At 42.5% G+C, this 25,304-nt stretch overlaps 3 protein-coding genes across 4 annotated transcripts in view; 1 reads left to right on the top strand and 2 right to left on the bottom strand.

The window, feature by feature from the left end:
* Positions 1 to 25,304, bottom strand: part of LOC122871885 (NACHT, LRR and PYD domains-containing protein 12-like) — a 232,788-nt gene that overhangs the window by 8,144 nt on the left and 199,340 nt on the right.
* Positions 16,428 to 17,685, bottom strand: LOC122871976 (gastrula zinc finger protein XlCGF8.2DB-like). Its single transcript, XM_044187631.1, is given in 2 exon segments — positions 16,428 to 17,333; positions 17,335 to 17,685. Coding segments are annotated over 2 exon segments (735 nt in total). The 5' UTR covers positions 17,647 to 17,685; the 3' UTR covers positions 16,428 to 16,910.
* Positions 21,706 to 25,304, top strand: part of LOC122871920 (gastrula zinc finger protein XlCGF57.1-like) — a 133,924-nt gene continuing 130,325 nt past the window's right edge. The window contains exons 1-3 of one of the 2 annotated variants that reach the window (XM_044187536.1): positions 21,711 to 21,845; positions 21,975 to 21,990; positions 22,255 to 22,348. In XM_044187536.1, coding sequence (XP_044043471.1) covers positions 21,760 to 21,845; positions 21,975 to 21,990; positions 22,255 to 22,348 — 196 coding nt within the window. In that variant the 5' untranslated portion in view covers positions 21,711 to 21,759. Of the gene's footprint in view, positions 22,349 to 25,304 lie in introns of both variants that reach the window. The other variant, XM_044187537.1, reaches the window with a different exon arrangement.

The raw sequence follows: 25,304 nt of genomic DNA, 5'->3' as shown, positions 1-25,304 counted from the left end.
CCCAAAATTTATAATCACAAACTTTAAAAAAGCAACTGCAACATAGTGTGTAATCCTAACATTTGATATAACTGCCAATTATTAGTTATTTGTTATAATCCTAAAATTAGTTACGTCAAAACCCTGAACCCTTGTTACACCCCAAGTTAAGAGAGACACAGGACGGGTCGCATTATATACTCCTTTGGGGGGCCTTGAGGGCTGAGGGGGGCTAAGCTAGTATGGAACTAGTCTGCACAAAATATTGTGCAGATTGGGTCTTCAGTGAAACCAGGTCAGTCTCAGTGTTGGAAGGTTTCTGTATCTGAGCTCTTAACACTTCATCCACGCTGTAACTTCAGAGCATTAAGAGTTAAAAACAAAGCTCAGCCAAGTTGATCCAAGCTGTCAGACCAGTTCAAACACTCGCTGCATTCCTCACTGATGACGGGAGCTCAGACCACAATCAGACTGCTGTCGGTTCTACTTGAGAAACATTAACGATGTTACGTGGATATCTTTCTAAAATCACTGTTCTTTAACTCGGAGAGAAATTCTACAGCATGTTTCAAACAGCCAATCAGCATCAAGAAACATCTCTACTGTACAGTTTAACAGCGTTACATCACAATGTGATCAAAGTGTTCATCAGACATTTACAGATTCCTCTGGTCGGATTCTCACCTGCCGAACTTACTTCAGGTCAACGTAGAGACACTTTCCACCTTCACGTGTGGAGGAAACACTCGTCCTTCCTGGTGTCTGTGTGCTGGTCTGACCTGAGGACGCCGTCACACCCTCATAACTTCAGAATCAAAGTCTAAAACACATCCGTGTGACGTCAAAACCAGTCTAATCTGTGGCAGAAACCCAGTCAGCGTCAGAAATCACACATCAGAGGGTGGAGTTCTACTACCTGTCCACTAGATGGTGCTAACTAACCGTCTAATGAACTAAAGATCAGCTCAGCACTGAAAGATGAGCAGTGTGGATCACATTGGTACGCTACTATATTGAAGTAGAACACAGCCTGAGATCCCCGGGGGGGGGTCCTTCACTCTGTTCCTCAGTCCTGGTTCCTAACAAAGGGGGGCCAGAACCTGCAGAACCTCAAGCTGCCACAGACGGTGTCTGTCAGTCCTCCACATCTCAGCAGCTATTGGATTGTGATGAAACGTGCTTCATCTGACTTTCCATCTAGCGCCACCATCAGGTCGACATGTTAACGTGTCCAACACTTTGGTTTCTCACCAAATACCTGCAGAGCTGATGACGTTCCCATCAGCCTCAGCTGCACTCTGTGTTTACTGCTAACTAGCTAATGTTAGCATGCTAACACGCTAAACTAAGATGGCGAACATGGTGAAGCAGAGCGCTGGTTCAGAGTGATAAATTAAACAATACTTAATATAATAATAATAATAATGTTCAAGGGAGGCAAAGTCTTTGAGTTTGGAAGCGGAGCTGGGGAGCGGGTGGCACCATCTTAATCCTTTCCGAATTCCCCTTTATTTCAGCCGCACAATTTATAACCATGGCAACGAATGCCAGAAATCGTTTCTTGTCCATGCAGATGCTGTGATCATCTCCAATCCCTTTCTGCTCCTTTTCCTTTCCTTTACCATTTCATCCTTCCTCTCCATTCTCTTAGCAGCTTCAGCGTATGATGATCCTATTTCTGCTCTGATCTTATTCACTTTCCCGTTTGGTGATTTCCCTCGCACCCCGTAACTCACATAATCTTTGTCACAGCTAACAACCCAACAAGATACGACTCTTCTTCCCTCATTGTCTGACTAGAATCACTTGAGTTACTCTTTTTATTTTCAAATCATCTCGAGTCCTCGTTTCCACTTTCGCGCTCCGATTCCTCCTCTGACTCCATTTCCACCAACTCACCCTGAAGTCTATGTTGCGGGGCTAATGTGGCCAGCGTCTGTTATCCCACAGGCTGGGACGATGTTGGACTGATGTTCTCATATTGAGGGACAGTCAAGAGAAACTGTGTGAACGTTAAGCCTCATCTGAAGACTGGATTTGCTGTTACACGAAAGCCCCCTCTGCTCTCACTGGTGTTATTCCGTGATATAAATTGTAGGTCATATTGCCCTTTAAAGTTTTGTAATTTTTTTCATGAACATTGGAGATTTTGTCACAAAATCACAGGGAAGAGGAGGGACAACACATGACTTAAATTTAGTTAAATAACTTTTAGCTTTAACTTTAGTTAAGTTAAACAATGGAAATGTAAAGTATGTAAATCAGCAACATCAGTAATGTTTTGTATGTTTGAACGAGGAGGCAAGATAAAGTCAGTCTGTGAGACTTTGATACTTTTAAACACTACAAACAGTAAGATGGACTAGGGGAAGCACGGAGATCTCCATCCGGGTCAGGTACATGTAGGGCACCCCGGAGCTGGAGCCCTCCGGCCCGTCGCTGACCGAGAAGGCGTTGGAGAACGGCTGTCCCACTACGGGCTTGTGGCTGGAGATGGTGGCCATGGAGGCCCAGTCACACAAGTGGGCGACGAAACGAGGACCCGGGCCACCTGGTTGTGAGGCGGGATCCGGACCCGGCAGGAGGAGGACGGGGAGAGGGAGACCCAGAGGAGGCCGAGGAGGAGCACACGCGCAGCCCGCAGAAGAGCGCTCATGGTCGGGCTCACTGTCTGAAGGACAGTCGGTGAGAGTCCGGAAGTGGACGACATATAAACGACACCTGGAGATCCGGTCTGGAGTTTCAAAATAATAGCAGCAGAGGCTGTTCTGACAGGAAGCCCTCTCCAATTTCAGAATAAAACCGGTAGTGAGAACAGTGACCACAAATACTGAAACAAGCAATGAATTTAAAGTAGGAAGTAAAATAATCAAAATAAGTGATGTGTCTTATGAAGGTGTTAAAGAAGGGAGGACTTAAAATACATCTCCAGGGCGTCATGTAGTTTTAATCGATACTTCCTGTTCATGTGTCGAGGATTTTAAAAAGATGACAGTTCGTCTTTAAATACTTTGAAAACAAATCTACATCTGTGTGTCAGCAGACAGACACGGGACACAGAGGTTAGTACTGAGACGAGGGAGTTTATTGAAACAGCCAGACAGAGAAAAGAAATGATGGGAGCTAAGCTAGGAAAGTCTATGGGTCTTATCTTGATGTAGCGCTGGTAGTAAGATCCACTGGAGGAGACGGGTGGCAGGAAAGCCGGGAGCTGACGAAAAACACAACAGAGAAGTCCAAAAGGGGTTATCAAGAGAAGCTGTGGTCGGGTTGAGTTCTCATAAAAGGTTTGAGACCAGACAGTGAGTGAACCGGGGGAGTGAGACTATATAGTGTGGAGTAGATGATTAGTGGCAGGTGTGTAATCAATATTCAGGTGAGTGCGATCTGCTGATTGCAGTGGGTGGAGCTGGTGGTGTCTGTGTTGGCTCTCTGACACTGTGTAACAAATCAAGTTGTTTACAAGATATTTGTTTAGTTTCTTTCTGCAGAGATACAAAAATACATTTTTACATTATTGCACAACCTGTCTACATGACAATTTATTCATTTAATCACTACTGCACACCGGTCTACCTCAATATTATATTATATAATATCATGTCAGTGGTCCTGACCTGAGAAAGACCACAAACACACTCACAGTAACGTTCTGCTTTTATTGGAACAAGCGCCAGAATTCAAAACAACACATGACAGAAGGAACAAGTCAACGGCATTTCCACCATTTAATGATCAGAGCGGCCATCTTTAAAGGACTGGAAGTGGAACAAGTTTACAGTGGAAATGAGGAATCTTTGAAAATCACTTTGAATTCATTGATGAATTTATGACAATAACCTGAAAGATTTCTGTAGCTGTGATCCTGTACAGACTCAACTGATGTGTTTCTCTAACAGGAGGAGACTCTCCCTCCTACAGAGAACACAGAGACACTGAGGAACCAGACCTGGGCCAGGACCAGACTGCAAAGCCAGGATAAAGAGGTTCAGTGAATGTGGTGTTGAAGGTGTGGAGGTGGATCAGTGTGTCAGAGGAGACTCTGTAGAAGGACAGAGTGCCAGCAGGACAGTCCACATACACTGCTACTCTGTGAGAGACAGAGGAGGAGGAGGAGGAGGAGGAGGAGGAGATGGAGGAGGAGGAGGAGATGAATGTTTCTCTCTTATTGTGACAGACAGAGTAACGACCAACAGAGCAGTTCAGACTCCAGGACTGGTCATTCAATCCAAACAAACAGTCATCACTGTCTCCTCTCCTGCTGATTCCTCTGTAACTCACTGATATATTAACTCTTCCTCTCCACTCGACCTCCCAGTAACAGCGATCAGTCAGACCATTTCTACACAGCAGCTGACAGCAGCGGTCAAACCTGTCTGGATGATCAGGATATGGCTGATCCTCCATCACACGTCTCGCCTTCCTGTTGTCGTCAGACAGTTTGATCTTTCTGTTCACTGTGTTTGTGTCGAGTGTGAGTTCACAGGAATCTGATGGAGAGAACGAGACACAACACAGCTGCAGTTATTAATCTATCATCTGTTTGATGACGACATCAGAGACGTGAATGAGTGATGTCACAGTTTGAAGATGGCTGAATGTGTGCTGCTTTGTTTTCATGAATCAAAGTAAAAACACACTTACACTTCCTCAGACCTGGTCTCAGCCATCGGACTCCACCGGGCTCCACCCTGAAAGGAGGGGGGGGGGTCAGACCAGCACGTCCTCTTTCAGCACGCAGACATGGACATTACATTACTCTCATACACATCTACACAATCTGTGCCTCCGGCCTGCTTCTCCCTGCCCCCCCTGCTCCTCCCTGCCCCCCCTGCTCCTCCCTGCCCCCCCTGCTCCTCTTCCCCTCTGCCTCTCTCCTCAGACACTGAGAGTGACCCACAGGATGTTGGTGTGTGTGAAAGAGGAGGACGACATCTGATCACACACACAAACCTCTTTTTGGATCGTCCCGTCTCCATTAATTCAATTCAGTTTTATTTATATAGCGCCAATTCATAACAGAAGTTATCTCATTGCACTTTTCCAGGTCTAGACCGACTCTTTATAATATTATTTACAGAGACCAACATGAGCAATTTGGCGACTTTAAGAGGCAGAAACCTTGGACAGAACCAGACTCAATGGCTGCCGTGTTGAGACACAAGTTGTTCAATGTTTGATGAAACATGGTTTAATAAAATCAGAGTTCTTTAATGACTAAATATGATTTTTACTGAAAGCATATCTGAATTACTAAGAGAAAAACATAACAATAATGACAGTTTGGGGAAAACTCCTCTCTGCTGTGACAAACGTGACGTGTCCAGATGTGAGTACAGGAACATCTGTAAAAACAGGTGGAGCTCAGCCCTCCACCTGCTCCACCTGGGATCGCCAACACCACCTCAACAACCTGCGCTGCATCCAGCAGCAGCATCTGGTCCAGGACTTGGCCTGCATGAACGCTGAACGCTGCTGAAAGAGCAACTACATTTCTACTGAACCTTTCCTGGAAACGAGCGTTTGAAGAGTTGATGCAGGATTTGATGTTTCACAGACAGAAGGGCAAAGATTCAGAGGAAACAGTCGCCACTCTTTTCCAACATGGCGTCACATTACGTAACATAAGGGACTGCCATCATGTAGGAGGGCGAAACCTTAGAAACAGCTCTCAGTGTGATGCAGTCCTGTACAACCCAACACTATGCGCTCAGTCATGAACAGATAACTGAATGAACTCCTCTCACAGGGCTGTCGGTAGTTCCCTTCAGGCCGGCTGTTGCTGTAATGACGTTTTCTTTTTGAAAATTGTGTTTCTGCTGTGAAAGCGGTCTACAGGAAACTTTGGATGCTGCTGCAAAGGAGAGGGAGGACCTGAAACTGTGGAGGCCAGCTGTTATTATCCAGCTGTACTGGGGCCCTGCAGCGCTCAGCACTTCAGTTCTCCACGTAAAAAAGGAAAAACAGACAAACTGTCATGGAAATCTCTGTCAGCATTAAATCTGGCTTTGTCAAGTCTTTTCCTTATTAGAATCCTTATATTCTCAGCTGCTTCAGTCTTCGATCCCTCTCCTGCTCTCCCACCTGGGTCCTTCTTGTTATGCAGCAACATTTCTGTCTCCATGAATTACTTCCTCATATTTTCTTTGAAACGCGTCAAATATTTAGAACAAATGGCTTCAATTATAGATCAAGGTCTTCTTTATCACATAAACACAGAATAACGCTCATTAAATGTACTGTTTTTACTTTACTGACCTTTTTTTGGTACATGTGCTCGAAGTAATCCACTTCCACAAGAACTATAAGCCAGAAAACTATAAAACACTCAAACTATTCTTTGATTCTTTTATAGGCCATGCTCTTTCATGTATTAGGGTCATGTGGTCGCGTCGCCAAATAAGCTCAGACAGCGTTTGGCGAGCTGGACGTGAAGCGGAGGGGTCTATCGCTTGGAGGTGTGTTTTCTTCCTGCTGCTCCCACCAGAGGAAACATCATGAAAAACATTCTGCAGTCCAAATGATCGGATACAGATGTGAGAGATTGTGTTTGCCTTGGTGGAAAACCCACAGTGGTGATTCCACCCTGTTAGACAGCTTCTTTTAAATAACCGTTTGAGAACAAAGCTGAATGTTTTTCATGTTTTGTGTTCATTTGAAATGATGAAGAGGATTAACAGCAACATGTTGTCATTATTTACCATTTTGGAGGGAAAATGGGTTAAAAAGGCAGATTCTAAATAAACGAGACGCATTCTACTCATCGATAATTGTTTTGTTATTATTTGAAGATCAATAATAATATGATAGAATAAGGGACAGAGAATATCTGAGAAAGTCTTAACGTTGTTAAACATTTACATTATTAACATTTTGTGATAATATGTAAATGTCCCTAACAGGTGGAGTACCTTCACAGTCCACATCTGAACAATCCGCCCATAGTTATTATTATTTCAGAGCCTGAGATTGGCCGACATGTTTTCACGACAGTTAAACGAGTCACTGTTTGTAGAAAAGGCGGGAACACACTCTGACCAATCAGTGTCAAGAGTCAGCGCGTCGGGCCCTCCCACTCATCACCTGCGCTCAGGTAGCTGAAGAGGAAGGACGGCAGCAGCTGTGAAAGGCTGTTTTACTCTTCTGTTTCCCCGTTTTCTGACTGGTTGAAGTTCTGTGTGCAGCCCAAAACGTAAGTCCTACTTATTCCGTAGCTGTCCCGGGTCTAATGCCTGGCTATCTGGAGACCAGGTTTCTAGGTCTTCGTGAGTTTGCTGCTGTGTGGAGAAAGTTCTGGACTGTGTTACAGTGAAACAGTCACTTGAGTGAGAGGTGGACAGTTTATAAGTTGCTCAGTCAGGTTTCATATAACTTTCTTCTATCTGTGGCTAAAAATGTTTTTCTTGTTTTTTTATGTTTTCTTTTAAAACCAGATGGTTTTATGACTTGTGTGTTTTCTTTTGCTGCCTTTGTGACGGACTTTGTAAAATGGATTAGGGAAAGTGCTCTATAAATAAAGATTATTATTATTATTATTATTATTATTATTATTACTATAGCCCTCTCTCTGTACTGAGATGAATCGGGTAAGAGGGCAAAAAACTGTATTCCTCAAACTGACAGAAGGTTCCTTTAACATGCATCTGTCCAAACTGCATAAATTATTACCAACAGGCAAATATCATGTTTGTTCCTGGAGATGTTCTCCTTGGAGACCTCCTACACAAATATCTCCTGTTTACGTTCAACCGGTGTTTCTGTTCTGAGAAAAGGAAAAAGGCTTCCTACATGTGTGATTGTTCATATAACTCTCATATCCACCTTTAACCAAAAAGACCTCTTCTATCAGACTGACTGTCTGTGGCTACAGAAGGTCTCTTCATACCTGAGAGTGTCCAGTCTCCAGTGTGGATCCTCCAGTCCAGCAGACAGCAGCTTCACTCCTGAGTGTCCTGGATGATTGTAGCTCAGGTCCAGCTCTCTCAGATGGGAGGGGTTGGAGCTCAGAGCTGAGGCCAGAGAAGCACAGCCTTCCTCTGTGATCAGACAGCCTGACAGCCTGCAAACACACAAAAACAACACACATGGCAGATCATCTGAGGGTCCTGCTGCGTCCAACAGATACAAGAGGAGACTCTCCAAATAAATGAATAAATAAATAAAGTGACTGAATCAGGGATTCAACAGTAACCATGATATTGTGATCTAAATGTTAAAGAGGATACTGCCATGCTAGCAGCTCTGTGAAATTAAGTGGAGCTTGAAATTTAGAGAAGTAACTTAAATAATAAGACAAACTGTGACTTAATCTGACCTGAGAATTTCCAGTTTACAATGTGGACTCTCCAGTCCAGCTGTCAGCAGCTTCACTCCTGAATCCTGGAGGTTGTTGTTACTCAGGTCCAGCTCTCTCAGACTAGAGGACTGGGAGCTGAGAACCGAGGACAGAGCTTCACAGCTTCTCTCTGAGAGCTTACAGCCACTCAGTCTGGAGAGGAAATAGTAAGGAAACGAGTAAGTAGTTTTTAATTTCTTACTCCTGTTCATGAAAAAAAACCCACTATGTATCTACTTACAGAGCTTTGTTGGAGGCTTTGACCACTGGCAGCAGCCTCAGAAGAGCCTCCTCTGAAGCAGAGTATTTCTTCAGGTCAAACACGTCCAGATCTTTTCCTGATGACAGTAAGATGAAGACAAGAGCTGACCACTGAGCAGGAGACAGTTTATCTGTGGAGAGACTTCCTGAACTCAGGTACAATTGAATCTGATTCACTAGAGAACGATCATTCAGTTCATTCAGACAGTGGAACAGATTGATGCTTTTCTCTGCAGAGGGAGTCTCTTCGATCTTCTTCTTGATGTACTCGACTGTTTCCTGACTGTTTTTTGAGCCACTTTCTGTCTTTGTCAGCAGGCCTCGTAGGAGAGTCTGATTGGTCTGCAGTGAAAGTCCCAGGAGGAAGCGGAGGAACAAGTCTAGGTGTCCATTTGGACTCTGTAAGGCCTTGTCCACAGCACACTGGTAGAGAAGTGTCACGGCAGATTCATCTTTTCTTGTTTCAGACTTCTGGGATGTTGATTGTTGTTCTGCCATCAGATTGACACCAGAGCTGATGAATGTCAGATGGACATGAAGAGCAGCCAGAAACTCCTGAACACTCAAATGGACGAAGCAGAACACCTTGTCCTGGTACAGCCCTCTCTCCTCTATAAAGATCTGTGTGAACACTCCTGAGTACACTGAGGCTGCTCTGATATCGATGCCACACTCTGTCAGGTCTGATTCATAGAAGATCAGGTTGCCTTTCTGCAGCTGCTCAAAAGCCAGTTTTCCCAGAGACTCAATCATCTTCCTGCTTTCTGGAGTCCAGTGTGGATCTGTCTCAGCTCCGCCATCATACTTGATGCTCTTCAGTTTGGACTGAACCACCAGGAAGTGGATGTACATCTCAGTCAGGGTCTTGGGCAGCTCTCCTCCCTCTCTGGTCTTCAACACCTCCTCCAGAACTGTAGCAGTGATCCAGCAGAAGACTGGGATGTGGCACATGATGTGGAGGCTTCGGGATTTCTTGATGTGGGAGATGATTCTGCCGGCCTGCTTCTCATCTTTGAATCTCTTCCTGAAGTACTCCTCCTTCTGTGGGTCAGTGAACCCTCTGACCTCTATCACTATGTCAACACACCCAGGAGGGATCTGATTGGCTGCTGCAGGTCGTGTGGTTATCCAGAGGCGAGCAGAGGGAAGCAGGTTCCCCCTGATGAGGTTTGTCAGCAGCACATCCACTGAGGTGGACTTTGTAGCATCAGTCAGGATTTTTGTGTTGTGGAAGTCCAGAGGAAGTCGACACTCATCCAGACCGTCAAAGATGAACAAAACCTGGAACTCTTCAAACCTGCAGATTCCTGCTTCTTTGGTTTCAGTAAAGAAGTGATGAACAAGTTCCACCAAGTTGAACTTTTCCTCTTTCAGCACATTCAGCTCTCTGAAAGTGAATGGAAATGTGAACTGTATGTCCTGGTTGGCTTTGTCTTCAGCCCAGTCCAGAGTGAACTTCTGTGTTAAGACTGTTTTCCCAATGCCAGCCACTCCCTTTGTCATCACTGTTCTGATTGGTTCATCTCTTCCAGGTGAGGGTTTAAAGATGTCTTCTTGTCTGACTGTTGTTTCAGGTTTGTCTGGTTTCCTGGATGCTGTTTCAATCTGTCTGACCTCATGTTCATCGTTGACCTCTGCAGTCCCTCCCTCTGTGATGTAGAGCTCTGTGTAGATCTGGTTCAGAAGGGTTGGGTTTCCTGCTTTAGCGATCCCCTCAAACACACACTGAAACTTCTGCTTCAGGTTAGTTTTAAGTTTACGCTGACAAACTCCAGAATGACTTCCTGAATGAACACACAAAAAATCAGATCAATAATATTTCCCTCCATCTCTTGAGACATCAGTAAATGTCCCATTTATCCAGCATGTTGAATCTTTAGAGAAATCCTCTTACTGCTCTGCAGACAGTCAGCCAGCTCCTCCTGCTTCATTCTCTTCAGGAAGTGCAGTGTGATCTTCAGAAATGCCTCTCTGCTGCTCCTCCTCTGCTCTTCCTCCTCACCGTCCAACACCTCCTCATCCTCCCTCTGACTCTCTAAGCATTCTGGGTAATCTGATCTCAGAACCTTCTGCATCTTCTTCAGCTCGTTCTTCACAAAAGTGACAATGTTCTCCTCCAGCAGCTGGAACAGAATATTATATGAATGAAACAATCAAACTAAAATCATAGAACCAAACATCAGATCCATGTTGGACAGACTGACAATCCACTGGTCTAAAAAGTGCAGCGTGGAGATTATTGTGAACAGAATAGATGTAAAAGTAGTTGTTGTACATGTACAGACCATAAATATGGAGTCCAGGTGTGTTTGATGCTGCTGGGCAGACTGACCACTGGGAACCGCTGAGCTCTCCTGGTCGACTCTGTGGAAGAATCGTGAAGAATTAGTTCACATTATGTCTGTCCACACAGCGAGGTAACGTAAAGGACAGGGCCCCAAGTGAAAAAGAGTTTCCAGATGTGTCTTGGGTGTCCAGGAAAGTAAGGTAAATATGTTTGAAGGTAACCAAGAAGAGTGGCCCCAACTAAGGTTAAAGGTCAATGTCTAGACTGGTGTATATATACGTTAAGCTTTTCTTGGTTCTTTGAGTATTCCTTGTACTACTCCTCAGCTGATATTAAATCCCGCCTGATTGAAGATTGAATCGTGACTTTGTGTGTGTGTCCTGTCTTGTCTTCTCTCGGCCAAGAATCTTATTCAACAGTCGTACTGCTGATCCCACTGTGAATCAATAGTCCAGTCTGCATTTCTGTGCAGCTTTCAGTTTACTGTGTTGGTTCACCAGCTTGTCTTTTCTAGTCTCTCCAGCTCTTATTGACCTCTATAGTACTGTAGACTGCAACACACAGCTCACACAAGCAAATGTGATCATTCATTTGGAGTCGTGTTTGTGTCACCTGATAAATCTAAGTCCAATATTCACTCTCTTTTAGCTCTGTTTTTTTTCTCTACCAACTCCAGAGGGAAATATCTGGCTGTTTAGTTCCTCCTCTTGGTTTATTTAAAAAAAACTGTGAAAACAAAAGGCGTGAATACTGGACCGGACTGATGCTAAAACAATATTGTCAAAGGTCTGAGGAAAGAAAAAACCATAGAATATTAGACTAAACCACGGCCGAATTGTGAACAAAAACAAGGCTAAAACACCAAAGAATAGTTGGCCAAATCAGGGCTAAAACATTAGGGAAGATTGGACCAAAATTTCTGCCAGCGGGAACTTCCAGCCAGTAACTTACCTTGTAATCACTGACTTCACCTGTTTCCTAACATATATATATAAACCACCTATTAGTGTCTTCCGGTTGCTGAGTCTTGAAATTGCCTTTCATGTGTGAGTACCAAAGAAGAGTTATCTTAGTTCTGTTTCTTGTTTTCTGTGTCGTACATTGATGTTTGCCAGGTGTGATAGATAGACATATTGGCTGTCGTGTTTTTTGTTTTGCCAAGACATTAAAAGTCCTTAGACAAGTAAGACGGTGTAGTCCCTCATTAGACAAGTCTTCAGTCTCCTGCCTCTCACTGCACTTGGGTCCTCACTGCATTCTTACAAAACGAGGCTAAAACACCAGAGAACAGTTGGTCAAACCAGACCTAAAACACCAGAGAGTGGTGGCCGAAAGCCGTAATGGTCGAAAAAGTCAAGTAAATCAACAGTGTTTGAAGGATCAGACTGCCTGGGAGGCAGCGCAGGCCTTCAGGTTAGAGAAGCACGCTTAAAGGTCACAAGTTGATCTACTTAACTGTCAGCAAAAGTCTGGACAGAAATGTAAATGACTAAAACTTGACTTTCCCTCAGTGTACACTGCTAACATCACCTGAGCAAAGGCCCTCCAGTGGAGCTGCTCAGTGTCTGGTTGTATCAGACTGGTTGTACTGGGCAGCTCCCACTGGGAATGTGTTTGACTGTGTGAGTGTGAGGCAGCTGCTGCTGAAAGAGAACATTGGTGCTCAGAGAACTTCCATATAAGTCAGTAAAGGTTTAAAAACTGGAGATCTCACAACTGAGAATCTGATACAAACACACTGTTTATGTGGTAGTTTAGGTGTTATCACTTCCTGGTTTATTTTGGTAGTATTCTTCTTCCCTTGTGTGTCTTGTGTTTTACTTCCTGTCTGTGTTTTGATTGTTGGCCCTCCCTTGATTGTTTGCACCTGTGTCTCGTTGTCTCACCTCCCCTAGGATATTTAGTCTGGGTCTTTTCTTTGCTCAGTGTTGGATCATCGTTGTACACATGGTGTTGTTCCTGCCGAGCATTGTCTCTGTAAGTTATGTTGGATTCTTTGTTCTCCTGTGGACCTTGTTTGGATTTTTGGATTTTGGATTTTGTCTGCTCATTACCTGTCTGCTCACTTCTGCCTGTTCTTGCCTGCATACCACCCCACAATAAACACGGTAGTCATCTGGCTACTTCACCCTGAGACCGCTTCCTCGTCATCTGCTTTTGGGTCCACATACCTCCTTACGACAATTTAGTTTTTAGTATCAGTTTTAAATCCTCACCTTTGATCAGCAGAGTGACGTCCATCTTTGAAGCCTATAGGAGGATCCATGGACATGTCACTCTTCATGGACACACAGCTGGGTTCTGGTTTTTCCAGCTTCCTCCTGATAGAAACACAGTATATAATCTGCACTGCACCCAGAACACAGACGAACAGTGTGTTGTGGAGACATTTGACAAAACAGTTTGCTGGTTGTTTTGTCCGGCCATCCAGCAGAACTGTTTTCCACCACTGAAACACAACGTTTCTTAAAGGCTCTGCAGAGTGAATCAATGTAGAAACAGTTCTCTCATGTTGTAGGAAACAAAGCAAACTGAGCTGTCGTCTGATTGTCAGCACTCAGACATCTGAGTTCTTCCATCAGCAGCATCAATAAGAAAGCAGCTGTGTGTTTCCTCAGACTCTCTGTGATGGTTATAGTTGCTATGGTTGAAGATCTAAGGCTTCAGTTTCCCGTAGGAAAGGGCTGTCTGATGGCAAGGTAAGGCGGTGAAAATATTCTAAATACAGCGTACACTTAAACTGATATTTTTTTAGGTGGGCCTTCTTTTAGGGGGCTAAAATCTGTTGTGTGTCGGCTCCCGTCCACAGCAGTGCATTGCTTAGCTCCCGTGCTGGTCCTGTCTGCTTCTCCTAACTGTCCACTGTATGTATTTATAAGGGGAAACCCACAGAGACCACTGTACCTACTGTGTTTACAACTGAAGCAACATTAGAGACACAAAGAACTAATACGACATAAAGAATGTGTCGGCCTACAAGTTAGGGAAAACATTTACGAATAGTAATAATAAAGCAAATCTCGTACAACCCTGTATTGTAAAAATGATAAATACATCTACCTTATTCCTAATGTTAATTACTATTAACATTATTACAAATGTGTTGGTTCAGTGACTTTTTCTGTATCAGCACTGTGTGCAGGTTGTTAATTTAAAAAAAAAAGGAAACAATTATCTATTATATAAAATAGGTAATATATATATATATATATATATATATATATATATTTGTGTGCCTAGGACTTTTGCATATTTTTCCGTGGTATCGAAAGCGAGTGTCGTTCTTTATACTAGTTTTGTTTTGAAGTTTTAAATTCTTGTATCGAAACATGAATCAGTAATATGTTAATGTTATTAACAGCTTACCTCTTTACAGCAGAGGGTTGTTCTTTAAAATTAAAGAGGCGACCATTTGATCGGTCACTCTTGAAGGACACACAGCTGGGTCCAGGTCCAGGTCCAGGTTCAGGTCTCCCATAGATCCTGGTGGACAGAGAGGAAGACCACAAGGGATGGAAATTCACTTTTTAGTCTTCATACACAGAAGCTGCTGGAGAAATTAGCAGCTATCAGCAAGAAAAGGATCAACACACCAAAGTTCAATAAAACATGAAGCTGAATGATTTCAGTCTGTGTATCATCGCTTCATTTTCCTATAAAATATTGGACCAAACCAGGACTAAATGTTCTGATCTCTGAGCAGATTTTACTGTTACTGACAGATAACAAACTGAACTGTGGGGTCCGTCAGCAGCGACACTGTTGGCCTGTATTCTAACGTTTGCATTACTAGACTCTCCACAAATATCCTGACTGTTATTTACAGACTTTGGTAGGTGAAGCTTTTTAGGACAAAATTCAAAGAGCAGTTTCAGACTAAAGAGACTTTGGAAGATCCCCACTTGATTTGTGTAAGTCAGACTGCTGAAGCCTCATATTATCCTCAGCTGAACTTTACAATGTGTTTTTACACAGAACCAGGACTGTGGATTCTGTCCTCCACCACTTCCACTGAAATCACATGAGGAAGAGATCTGTTCAGGGCCAGTGTGCACAGGAGGACCAGTTCCAGCCACCAACAACTCTTTCAGTGTGAATGTGGGCACGTCAGTGTTGTTTAGGGACAGACTGGAAAACACCTGAACCTGTCCTTTAATACTAATCTTCATCTGACCTTCATCATCATCACTCTAGGAGAACATGAACATTATAAGGACAACTGGTCAGACTGGACTTAATGAGGACAAACATCAGCAGTGAGCAACATGAGGAGGGAAATATAAACATTTTAGGTCAGACTGTCCAACACTTTTAATGCTGACAAATACTTACTGTCTGTCAGAGACATGTCCTCGTTTAAAATCAATATTTTCCTTTGACCGGTAACTCCTGAAGGACATGCAGCTGGGCTCAGGTCCAGGTCCAGGTTCAGGTTCAGGTCCAGGTCCAGGTCCAGGTCCAGCAGAGTCTGGCCTCTGCTGCTCTGGCCTTGAACACAACACACACAGAGCTTTGAGCGTGAATAATGATGGTGAATCTTTTATCACAAACTAAACATTTAAATGGTCTCTCTCCTGGTTGGACTTGATTGTGTTGCAGAGGGTTTAAACCTGACTGAGGTTCCCTGGTTTCCTCCCAATCACAACTTCTGCTGCTCTCACCTGCATGTTAGCAAGCTGAGTGAATCTTTTATCACAAATGCTGCAACCGAATGGTTTCTCCCCTGTGTGGATTCTCATGTGTTTGGACAAATTGCTTCTGAGACTGAAACTTCTTTTACAAACGGAGCATGTGAAAGGTTTTTCTCCTGTATGAACTCTAAAGTGTGAGTTCAAAGTTGAGCTGTTTGTGAATCCTTTACCATAAACAGAACAACTGAAGGGTTTCTCCAATGTGTGGACTCTCATGTGCACCACAAAATCTCCTCTCCGTTTAAAAGATTTTTTTACAAACTGAGCAGCTGAAACATTTTCCTTCTGAATGAAGTCTTTGAGGAGTTCTTCCCGAGGTATCTTTTACCGCAAACTGAACAACTAAATGGTTTCTCTCCTGTTTGGAGTCCATCTTGTTTCTGCAGATGTCCCTTGTGACCAAAGCTTGTAGCACATTCAGAGGAGCTACTTGATGTTTTTCCAGTATTACATTCCTGATCACTTACAGGTACTTCATTGTTTTGCAGAGGGTTTAAGCCTGACTGAGGTTCCCTGGTCTCCTCCCAATCACAACTGTCATCAGTCTCAGGTTCAGAGGAGTCCGATGTCTTGTCATGAGTAGCTGGTTGTAAATGTCTATCTGGATCTGAGTTCCTGGCTGGTTCTAGTCCTCCACAGTCCTCTCCATCAGCTTCTGTTTTCAAATGCTCTGCATCTCTGTTCTCTTCAGTTTGGCTTTGATGAAGCTGTGAGGATTGACGACCAACACACTGATGGTTTTTGAGCCAAGTGAATCTTTGTCAAAAACACTGCAGCTGTATCGTTTCTCCTCTGTGTGTTGAGAAGTTTTTTTTACAAACTGAGCAGCTGAAACATTTTCCTTCTGAATGAAGTCTCACATGAGTTGTGATATTTGAATATATGCAATATATCTCCCAGCCCTAGCGTGTGTGTGGGGAAAAAAAACTGATGGAAAAGCAAGGGGAGCAGAGGACAGTAGTTTGTGAGTAAATACTAAAATAAGGTGGAGGATTATGTAGAATTAAAATAGTAAGAGAAGAAATAACCTACTAGAAACAGGTAACGTATTAATGTATTCTTTCAAATATTATATAATATTTTCAATAGAATACAAGATGAAGCACTGACTTATTTTGGAATCTGTAACACACTTTTGAACTTATCAGTGTTGAGCCAAGTCTTGCCCTCAGTACTTATATCCTGCTGAAAGGAATCGGCTCAACAAGCATCTCTGCAGCTTAATTTACTTCCGCTGCTCTCACCAGCACACTTGTGTGTTTTCAAATAACGGAGCTGAGTGAATTTTTATCACAAATGCTGCAACTAAATGGTTTCTCCCCTGTGTGGACAGTCATGTGTCGTCTCAGAGTTCCCTTTAGTGCAAATGTTTTACCACAAACTGAACAACTAAATGGTTTCTCTCAGTATGCATTCTCATGTGTCTCGACAAATTGCTTTTGTCACTGAAAGTTGCTTTACAAACTGAGCATGTGAAAGATTTTTCTCCTGTATGAACTCTTAAGTGTGAAGTCAAATCTGACATTCGTGCGATATTTATACCACAGACAGAACAACTGAAGGGTTTCTCCAATTTGTGGCTTCGCATGTGTTCTCTCAGAGATCCCTTTCGTGCAAATGTTTTACCACAGACAGAACAACAAAATGGTTTCTCTCCTGTGTGGACAGGCAAGTGTTCTCTAAGAGTTCCCTTTCGCACAAATGTTTTACCACAGACAGAGCAACTACAAGGTTTCTCTCCTGTGTGGACATTCAAGTGTTCTCTAAGAGTTCCTTTCACAATGAAATGTTTTACCACAGACAGAACAACTACATGGTTTCTCTCCTGTGTGGGCAGTCAAGTGTTCTCTAAGAGTTCCCTTTCGTGCAAATGTTTTACCACAGATAGAACAACTACATGGTTTCTCCCCTGTGTGGACAGTCAAGTGTTCTCTAAGAGTTCCCTTTCGTGCAAATGTTTTACCACAAACGGAACAACTAAATGGTTTCTCTCCTGTGTGGCTTCTCATGTGTTGTATCTGGTGTGTCTTTTGTGAAAATCCTCTACCACAGACAGAACAAGTAAATGGTTTCTCCCCTGTGTGGATTCTCATGTGTGTGGACAAATCGCGTCTCTGAATGAAACTTGTTCTGCAAACTGAGCAGCTGAAAGTTTTTCTCCTGTATGAACTCTTAAGTGTTTAGTCAAAGTTGACTTTTCTGTGAATCCTCTACCACAGACAGAACAATTAAATGGTTTCTCCCCTGTGTGGATTCTCATGTGTCTCACAACGTCTGCTCTCCATGGAAACGTTTTTTTACAAACTGAGCAACTGAAAGGTTTTTCCCCCGTATGAACTATTGAGTGTTTGGTCAAAGCTGAGCTTTGCGTGAATCCTTTACCACAGACAGAACAACTGAAGGGTTTCTCCCTTGTGTGGATTCTCATGTGTCTCACAACCTCTCCTCTCCATGGAAAAGTTTTTTTACAAACTGAACAGCTGAAACGTTTTCCTTCTGAATGAAGTCTCATATGAGTATTTAAGGAGTTCTTCCCGAAGTATTTTTTACCACAAACTGAGCAACTAAATGGTTTCTCTCCTGTTTGGAGTCCATCGTGTTTCTGCAGATGTCCCTTGTGGCTAAAGCTTGTAGCACATTCAGAGGAGCTACTTGATGTTTTGTTTGTAAATAAATTGTGACAAACCTCTTGACTTCCTGTTTGGGCTGTCTTTCCCTTTTTAGAAGGGAAGTGCATCACTGTTTGTCACCTGTGCTGCTGCTCCTCAACTTTATAAGCTGGTGGATTCAGTCAGTTTCTCTCTCTCACTGGGCATATGGTTTGTCGTTTGGCTTTTTGCTTGTGTTTATTTTCTTTGTTCACTGCACTTCACTATACACTCATTCAAACACGCAAAACATTACTGATGTTGCTGATTTACATACTTTACATTGCCATTGTTTAACTTAACTAAAGATTTATTTAACTAAATTTAAGTCATGTGTTGTCCTCTCATGTGTTGTCCCTCCTCTTCCCTGTGATATTGTGACAAAATCTCCAAAGTTCATGAAAAAAATTACAAAACTTTGATGTCATGGTACATGTAGTGTAGTAGATGTCATAAAAATTGGTAATTTTTTGACAGTATTTTGAATTTTATCCTCATGTAAACTATTGCGGTCAATGGAAATGCAGCATATTTAGCTTACACAATCTATATTAGCATATGAATATAGATTGAAACAATACACAATAGAAGAAGGTAATAAAGCTGCATGCACAGGGTTAAAAACAAAAACAAGAATTGCTTAAGAGCAACAAGTCATAAATAAATAAATGATTAAAATATGCCAATAAAAAGTACCATAGTCCTTGAAGGATTTTTAAGCTGTTATCACAACCCTGGTTGTTGCGTAAGTCTTCGTCTTAAGCTGAAGGGCGATATGACCTACAATTTATATCACCAGTGAGAGCAGAGGGGCTTTCGTGTAACAGCAAATCCAGCTGAGCTACCGTTAGTGTGAAGTTCCACAAAAAGCAACGTGAAGAAACCACATCCAGTCTACTACTCTTCATTTTATTGGCTTTTATTGCGGAAGTCTTTTCGGCAGGTGTTGTCCACAAGAGGCGCGACACAGCTGGAATATACAGCAGGATGCCACCAGTGATGCTTCTGTATTCACAAGTTGTATTAATGATTTAAGATGATCAAACTCTTAGTTCAGCTGCTGTAATCGTGACATGATGTTTTACAAACAGCTGCTAACGTCACTTTATTACATCAACACCAACCTTCTCTTCTCAGCACGAATTTGCTGTATTTCGTGTTGTCATATAGTCTGTTGCCCATTATGTTGTCTGCAAATAGTCTATAGTCCTGAAGACAGCGGCAGTTGGGCTGTGGGCTGCATTTGAGATCAATATTACTTTGTCAGTGTGTTTGTGTGTAAGCCTCCATAAAATACTGTAGCCTGTACAACTCAATCACATATATAATATACTGTAAGCACATATGAGAGTTTTCCAGTCGTTGTGGGGACATTTCCATCAAAAATAAAGTGAATCCACTGGGTCTTTACTTACTCGGACTTTGTGTTGGTTTTGAGGATGTGAACACTTCTTCCCCCGCAGCTGGTTTCCCAGCAGTTCAAAGTGAAACAACAAGTAAAGTGCACAAACCTGCTCTGTTCGCGTCTGTCTGTTTTGAAAAACACAGTTTGGTCTCCCTGCTAGCAAGCTGCGCTAACTTCCTTAGCTCGAAAGTTCACACAAAGTCCGCTTCAACAGGTTTATCCAAACATACAGGCTCTGCTGGTTCGGATATCATCGACCTGCAACAAGCCCCCGCTGTCAGTTAGAGTACGAGTTCCAGACCCATGCGCCACCCCCCTTTAAAAAACTTTTTTTTAAACTTTGTTAAGAACACAGTAAAATTACAGTTTATTGAGGTGTTCCCAAAACATGAGCCACACCTAAATGATTCATGATAAAATTCATTATTGTTATTTCTATTTTTATTAAATTACATGTAACTGACTGAATATAGGGGAAAGACACACTGTACACATGAAAAATAAATCGTTTTATGCATTAAAAATGTCAAAATACTCAATTTAAAATAATTGATTATAGACTAACGTCAGCAGCATTTGTGGGAAATGCTGAAAGAAAAGTCCTGCCACTGAAATCTAACTCTAAGAAGCTTTTCATCCAGACGACAGTGAATGAATGAAATCTTTACATTTATATTGATAAAATTCATGAATTGCTTCTCCACCCGCTCCCCAGCTCCGCTTCCCAACTCAAAGACTTTGCCTCCCTTGAACATTATTATTATTATTATTATATTAAGTATTGTTTAATAAATCATTCTGAACCAGCGCTCTGCTTTCGGTGTTCTGTTTGCTTTGGGTGCAGAACTTATTACAAATAAACATTAGTTCACGGTTTTCCTTCAAACCAAATGTTCTGATTGTAACTAACACATTTTGGGTGCAATGCAACATTTGGGGGTGAAAGTAATTTTGAGATTATAACTAATTCTTAGTCGTTACACCAAATTTGGGATTTGAACTGTGACTTTTTGGGTGAACTGTAACAAATGATCTAATATGTCTAATGTATTTTGTGGTCAACATACTGTATTTATGGGTGAATCTTGGGGCTGTGTAACTCATTTTGGGGTATCAGATCCTCTTTCGGGCTCCTATAAGGTTTCTGTCGGCCCTGAATATTTGTGTCTTATTATTGAGAGGAAGGCAAACAAATGTGTCCTCTGATGTAAAGCTTGTTGTAATGAAGGAGTGCAGCTCTCTCAGCATGTTGCTGTGTTTGTGTGAAGGTGTGGGCTCTGCTATGAATCAGTGTGAGGACAGAGAGGAGGGAGCCCCTCCCTCTAAAACCAGTCTGTGTGGGGAACATGGCAGCCAGACCAGAGCTCAGAGGTGAGATGAGGATCTCTAACTGTCCATGACTCTTCTCCATGTCAGAGCTCAGCACTCAGATCACTGCACCATCATTATTCACACTCAAAGCTCTGTGTGTGTTGTGTTCAAGGCCAGAGCAGCAGAGACCAGACTCTGCTGGACCTGGACCTGGACCTGAGCCCAGCTGTGTATCCTTCAGGAGCAACTAGTCCATGGAGCCACTGCTATGTTTCAAAGGACCAGCTTCACCACTGACAGAGTGAGTCAGCATCAAGTTCCTTTATAATATCAGCAACATTACAAAACATGTGAAAGAACAAATTCCTCCTGAAGAGCAGTAACATCTGATTAAAGTAGAAAAGTGTCGTCTTTGATGATCTTCATCTGTGACACCCGGAGACCTAAAAACATTAACATGTGTTATGAAGAATGAAGCTTTTGTCAAAACAACAAACAAACCATCCTGGTCTCTGTAGAAAGCTCCGGGCAGCTCACAGCGGGTCGGTGAACGCTTGCTTGCTGTCTCTGCAGTTTGTGGAGCTTCTCTCTGCTGCTTTGGTGCGAGAGACTGTCATGACTCGGTATGTATGTATTTATATATGTGGATTTCAATTACATAAATTTAAAACAAGAAATATTTGATTGTGCATCAGAAATACATTTGTGAATCCTTCTGTGTGCATTTATTATTAATGCGACTGATCTGACTCCAACGTTTGGGCCTATAAATAATTTCCACTTTTATTTAGAAAATCAGCAAGGAAGTGGTACCGGAAGCGATTCTACTCACCGAGGCTAACATGCTAACTCTTTCCGTTACCATAAGATCCAGTCGGAGTGAACCAGCAGAGCCTGTATGTTTGGATAAACCTGTTGAAGCGGACTTTGTGTGAACTTTCGGGATGTTTCACCGCAGACTCATCTCCTGTTAGCCAAGAATGCTAAAGGAAGTTAGCGCAGCTTGCTAGCAGGAAGTAGACGGAGCCGGAGCTCGGCCTCACAGTGCTAGTCGGAGTAGCTTCGATAGAGACCAAACTGTATTTTTCACGGAGCCAAAGTGTCCAAATGTCCGGACAGACCTGTCTGAAGAGACTCTGCGCTGTTCGCTTTATTTGAAAATGTTTAGCATCTGAATTATCTCCCGGCGTCCTACGGAGCTAATGGAGTTAGCTTAGCTTGCTAGCAGGAAGTAGACGGACGCGAACGTGATGTAACTTAGCAACACAGCGCGCATCAGAATGAGCAGACAGTTTTTAACGGAGTGAGTCTGGGGGAAAAGCTGCTGTGAAGCTGTGAAAATGTTTAAAATCCAGAACGAGGAGGAACTTTGTGGACAACGCAAACTACTGGACGCTGTTTTCCAGCCTGAAGTCCGGCTGCACAGAGCAGGTTTGTGCGCTTTACCTGGTCTCAGGTGAAATGTAACTCGGTACATTTTATTGAAGTAGTGTAGCTAAAGGAAATCCAATACCATGACAAACATGATATAGAGCGAACACAGCAAATAATATAACGTTAGCTAGGTTGTAGGTTAGCAAACTGCTGCTACAGTAGCTGCTGCTAAGCTAACAGCCAGAGAGGACGAGACGGTTTCCCAGAGCCAGCACAGCAGCTCCAGACAGCGACGCTCACAACTCTCCTGCTGCTGCAGCTAACATCACAACAACAGCAGATCTTAAACTAGAGAGTCAGCTGAACGTCTGCGGGCAAGTCGTTTAACGTCACCTGACACACATCATGGCTGGAACAGTGTTGTTTGTTTCCTGAGTATTTTTCAGCGAACGCACAGCGGACAGAGGGGAGATATTCGCTGAACTCGACAAAAAGACGTGTACTGGATTAGAATCACATACTGCACCTTTTAAATACACATTTGATGTATTTTTTACTTTATTTTACTTTCCTTTTCACGTCTCACGTTTCGGTCCCTCTGGACCTTCGTAAACAGCGCCGGGTGCAGACAGTCAGCAGGTTTCTCCAGATCTCTGGATTACAGTGATCCTATCGCCTATCTTATTTTTACTTCAAATATACAATGCACCTGTAGTGAGTTTGTGATTATTTGGCTAAAGATTTCTCTACCTCTCCCTTGCTGCAACCGACACAACCCCTATGCTTTTATGCAAATTAATGTGATGCAAATGCTCATAAAATATCGTTTATCGCAATTATTACCAGAGCAATACATTGTCCAACAAACGTAGTTATTGTGACCGGCCTTATTATATCTCAAATGTTCAAGTGATATTTATCACGTTTCACTTGTTTGTTTGGTTCACATCACAATAGAAACGGAGTATGTTGTCACACATTTTTATCAAAACATTGCAGCTCCTGCGATTTGGAAGGTATTTCGATTAATTGTTCAAAATAAATCTCACTGTTTTTGTTCGTCTTCCAACAATCACCAACTCTGGTTTGGTCAAAATAAAATTCACCGAAATATTCTGGCTCTACGTCTCAGCTGGCAGCCGCGAAATGCAACGCAGTAGCTGCAACGTAATCCTCGGGGACAAAGTGAAAGTAGCGTACGTCCACTAAAAACGCAGCATGACAAACATTACGGAAAGGATCCATATAGAGATAAACAGATCCAATAACAACGCAGACAGAATGACGCCATTACTCCACTTTGTCTTTACATGGCAAATAGTTGTTTGCTGCTATATCAACGTTCAGAATCTACAAGTTGGGACTGATTGTAATCTTTTGAAACCCACAAAATATGAATGTGACCACTCAAGGATGTAGGATCATCCTACAGTGGAAGATGAACAGGGTTTTCAGATGTCCCTTTATTGCCATTTAGAGTATGGTGTTCTAAATAAATGGAAGTAATCTCTGTCTGATTTTCTCGACAACCGTTCATCCGATTGACTTGCCGAGGACCCAACGGAAACTGCAAAGTAGTTGAGAAACATCGTCCCACAGAGCCGCAGTTCCAGACACACAGTTTTAGGGCTGGACGATGTGAACTAAAACCAAAATCTTGATTAATTGAACATATTACCTCGATTATAACTAATGAACGATTATTTTGTTTTGGGGTTTTTGCCCTCATAGTTCACTGACAAGGTTTGTTACATGTGAAGTTTACGTTGTAACATTAAGAATGGTGCTATACACCAGTATATACAGTTTTTTTTTTTATTATTGTCACACTATTTATTTAGTGCGCTGAAGTGAAATATTATTTATATTGCTCCTTTTTAAACACATGTAACAAAGTGCTTAACAAGAACATCAGCACAGAAAAGAAAAAGGAGAATAAAAAACATATAGACATTATCATTTATGACACATACAAACAAACACAGAAAGAATAACCCTTAATTAGATTATTGAATATTATAGCATTGTGTCTGTTAAGCTCATGTGCACTTAATGAATGCAGCCAGTGTCCAAAACACCATCCATTGAGCTGTGCAGCTTCGACAACATTAGCGCCGTTGTCTGTCGTAATGGCCACGAGGTTCTCTTCCGCGAGTTCCCAGAAAGATATATCTCTCAGCGCAATCATCTCTGACATGTGATCGACTGGAAAATATGCCGTCTCAAGGCATCTGTTGCACAGCTTCCATTCATCGTCAATGTAGTGCAAAGGTGTTTAAACCCACTGCGCTCCACTGTAGCTACGGGAGCCTTATCCTTCGCGATGTTGTAACAAATGACATCAGCATTTGTAAGTGCTTGTTATCGACACCTGCATTGTGGAGGCACTTGTTGCTGGGCGCTTAACAGTCTCTCTTATTTTTGAGCCATGCACTGTTCGTATTCGGTAACGTGATTGTGCTCCAAGTGTTGAAACAGGTTGGTGGTGTCAGCTTTGGTCGCTGAAACTGTTTTTCTGCAGTGTTTACATTTGACGTCATTTTGTTCTGCGTCTTCTTTACTGAAGCCAACATGTGTTTCTTTGGTACAAGTTGCTCAGTTGACTCGGTGTTTGAGTTCTCCTCCATGTTGCTTCCATGCCGCTGACTGGATGGGGTGGAGTCACATGACTACACAGGCGGTAGTATGTTTTTAAGGGGAAAGTATTAACAGGATTTTAAAAACTAAATAACCGACATGGGAAAATTACGTTGGTTAGAGGTTCTGAATTTCCCTATTACTTTTCGATTAATCGTCCAGCCCTAGTTTTAGACGTAGCCTATGCGAGACGAGACAGTTGGTGACTACTATAATGATTATTATAATTTTTAATAATTTAGTCGTGGCTCATGGGACAGGGAACATGCTTGTTTGGTACAGAATTTTCAATGAAAATTCAATGCAAAAATAACCGTTCCCACTAAAATCATGACTCATATCACAATATCTGTCAAAATAATCACACTGATTTTTG

The sequence above is a fragment of the Siniperca chuatsi genome, linkage group LG24 (assembly GCF_020085105.1).
Source record: "Siniperca chuatsi isolate FFG_IHB_CAS linkage group LG24, ASM2008510v1, whole genome shotgun sequence".
NCBI classification, from domain to species: Eukaryota; Metazoa; Chordata; class Actinopteri; order Centrarchiformes; family Sinipercidae; genus Siniperca; species Siniperca chuatsi.
This window is presented reverse-complemented; position numbering and strand designations above follow the sequence as displayed.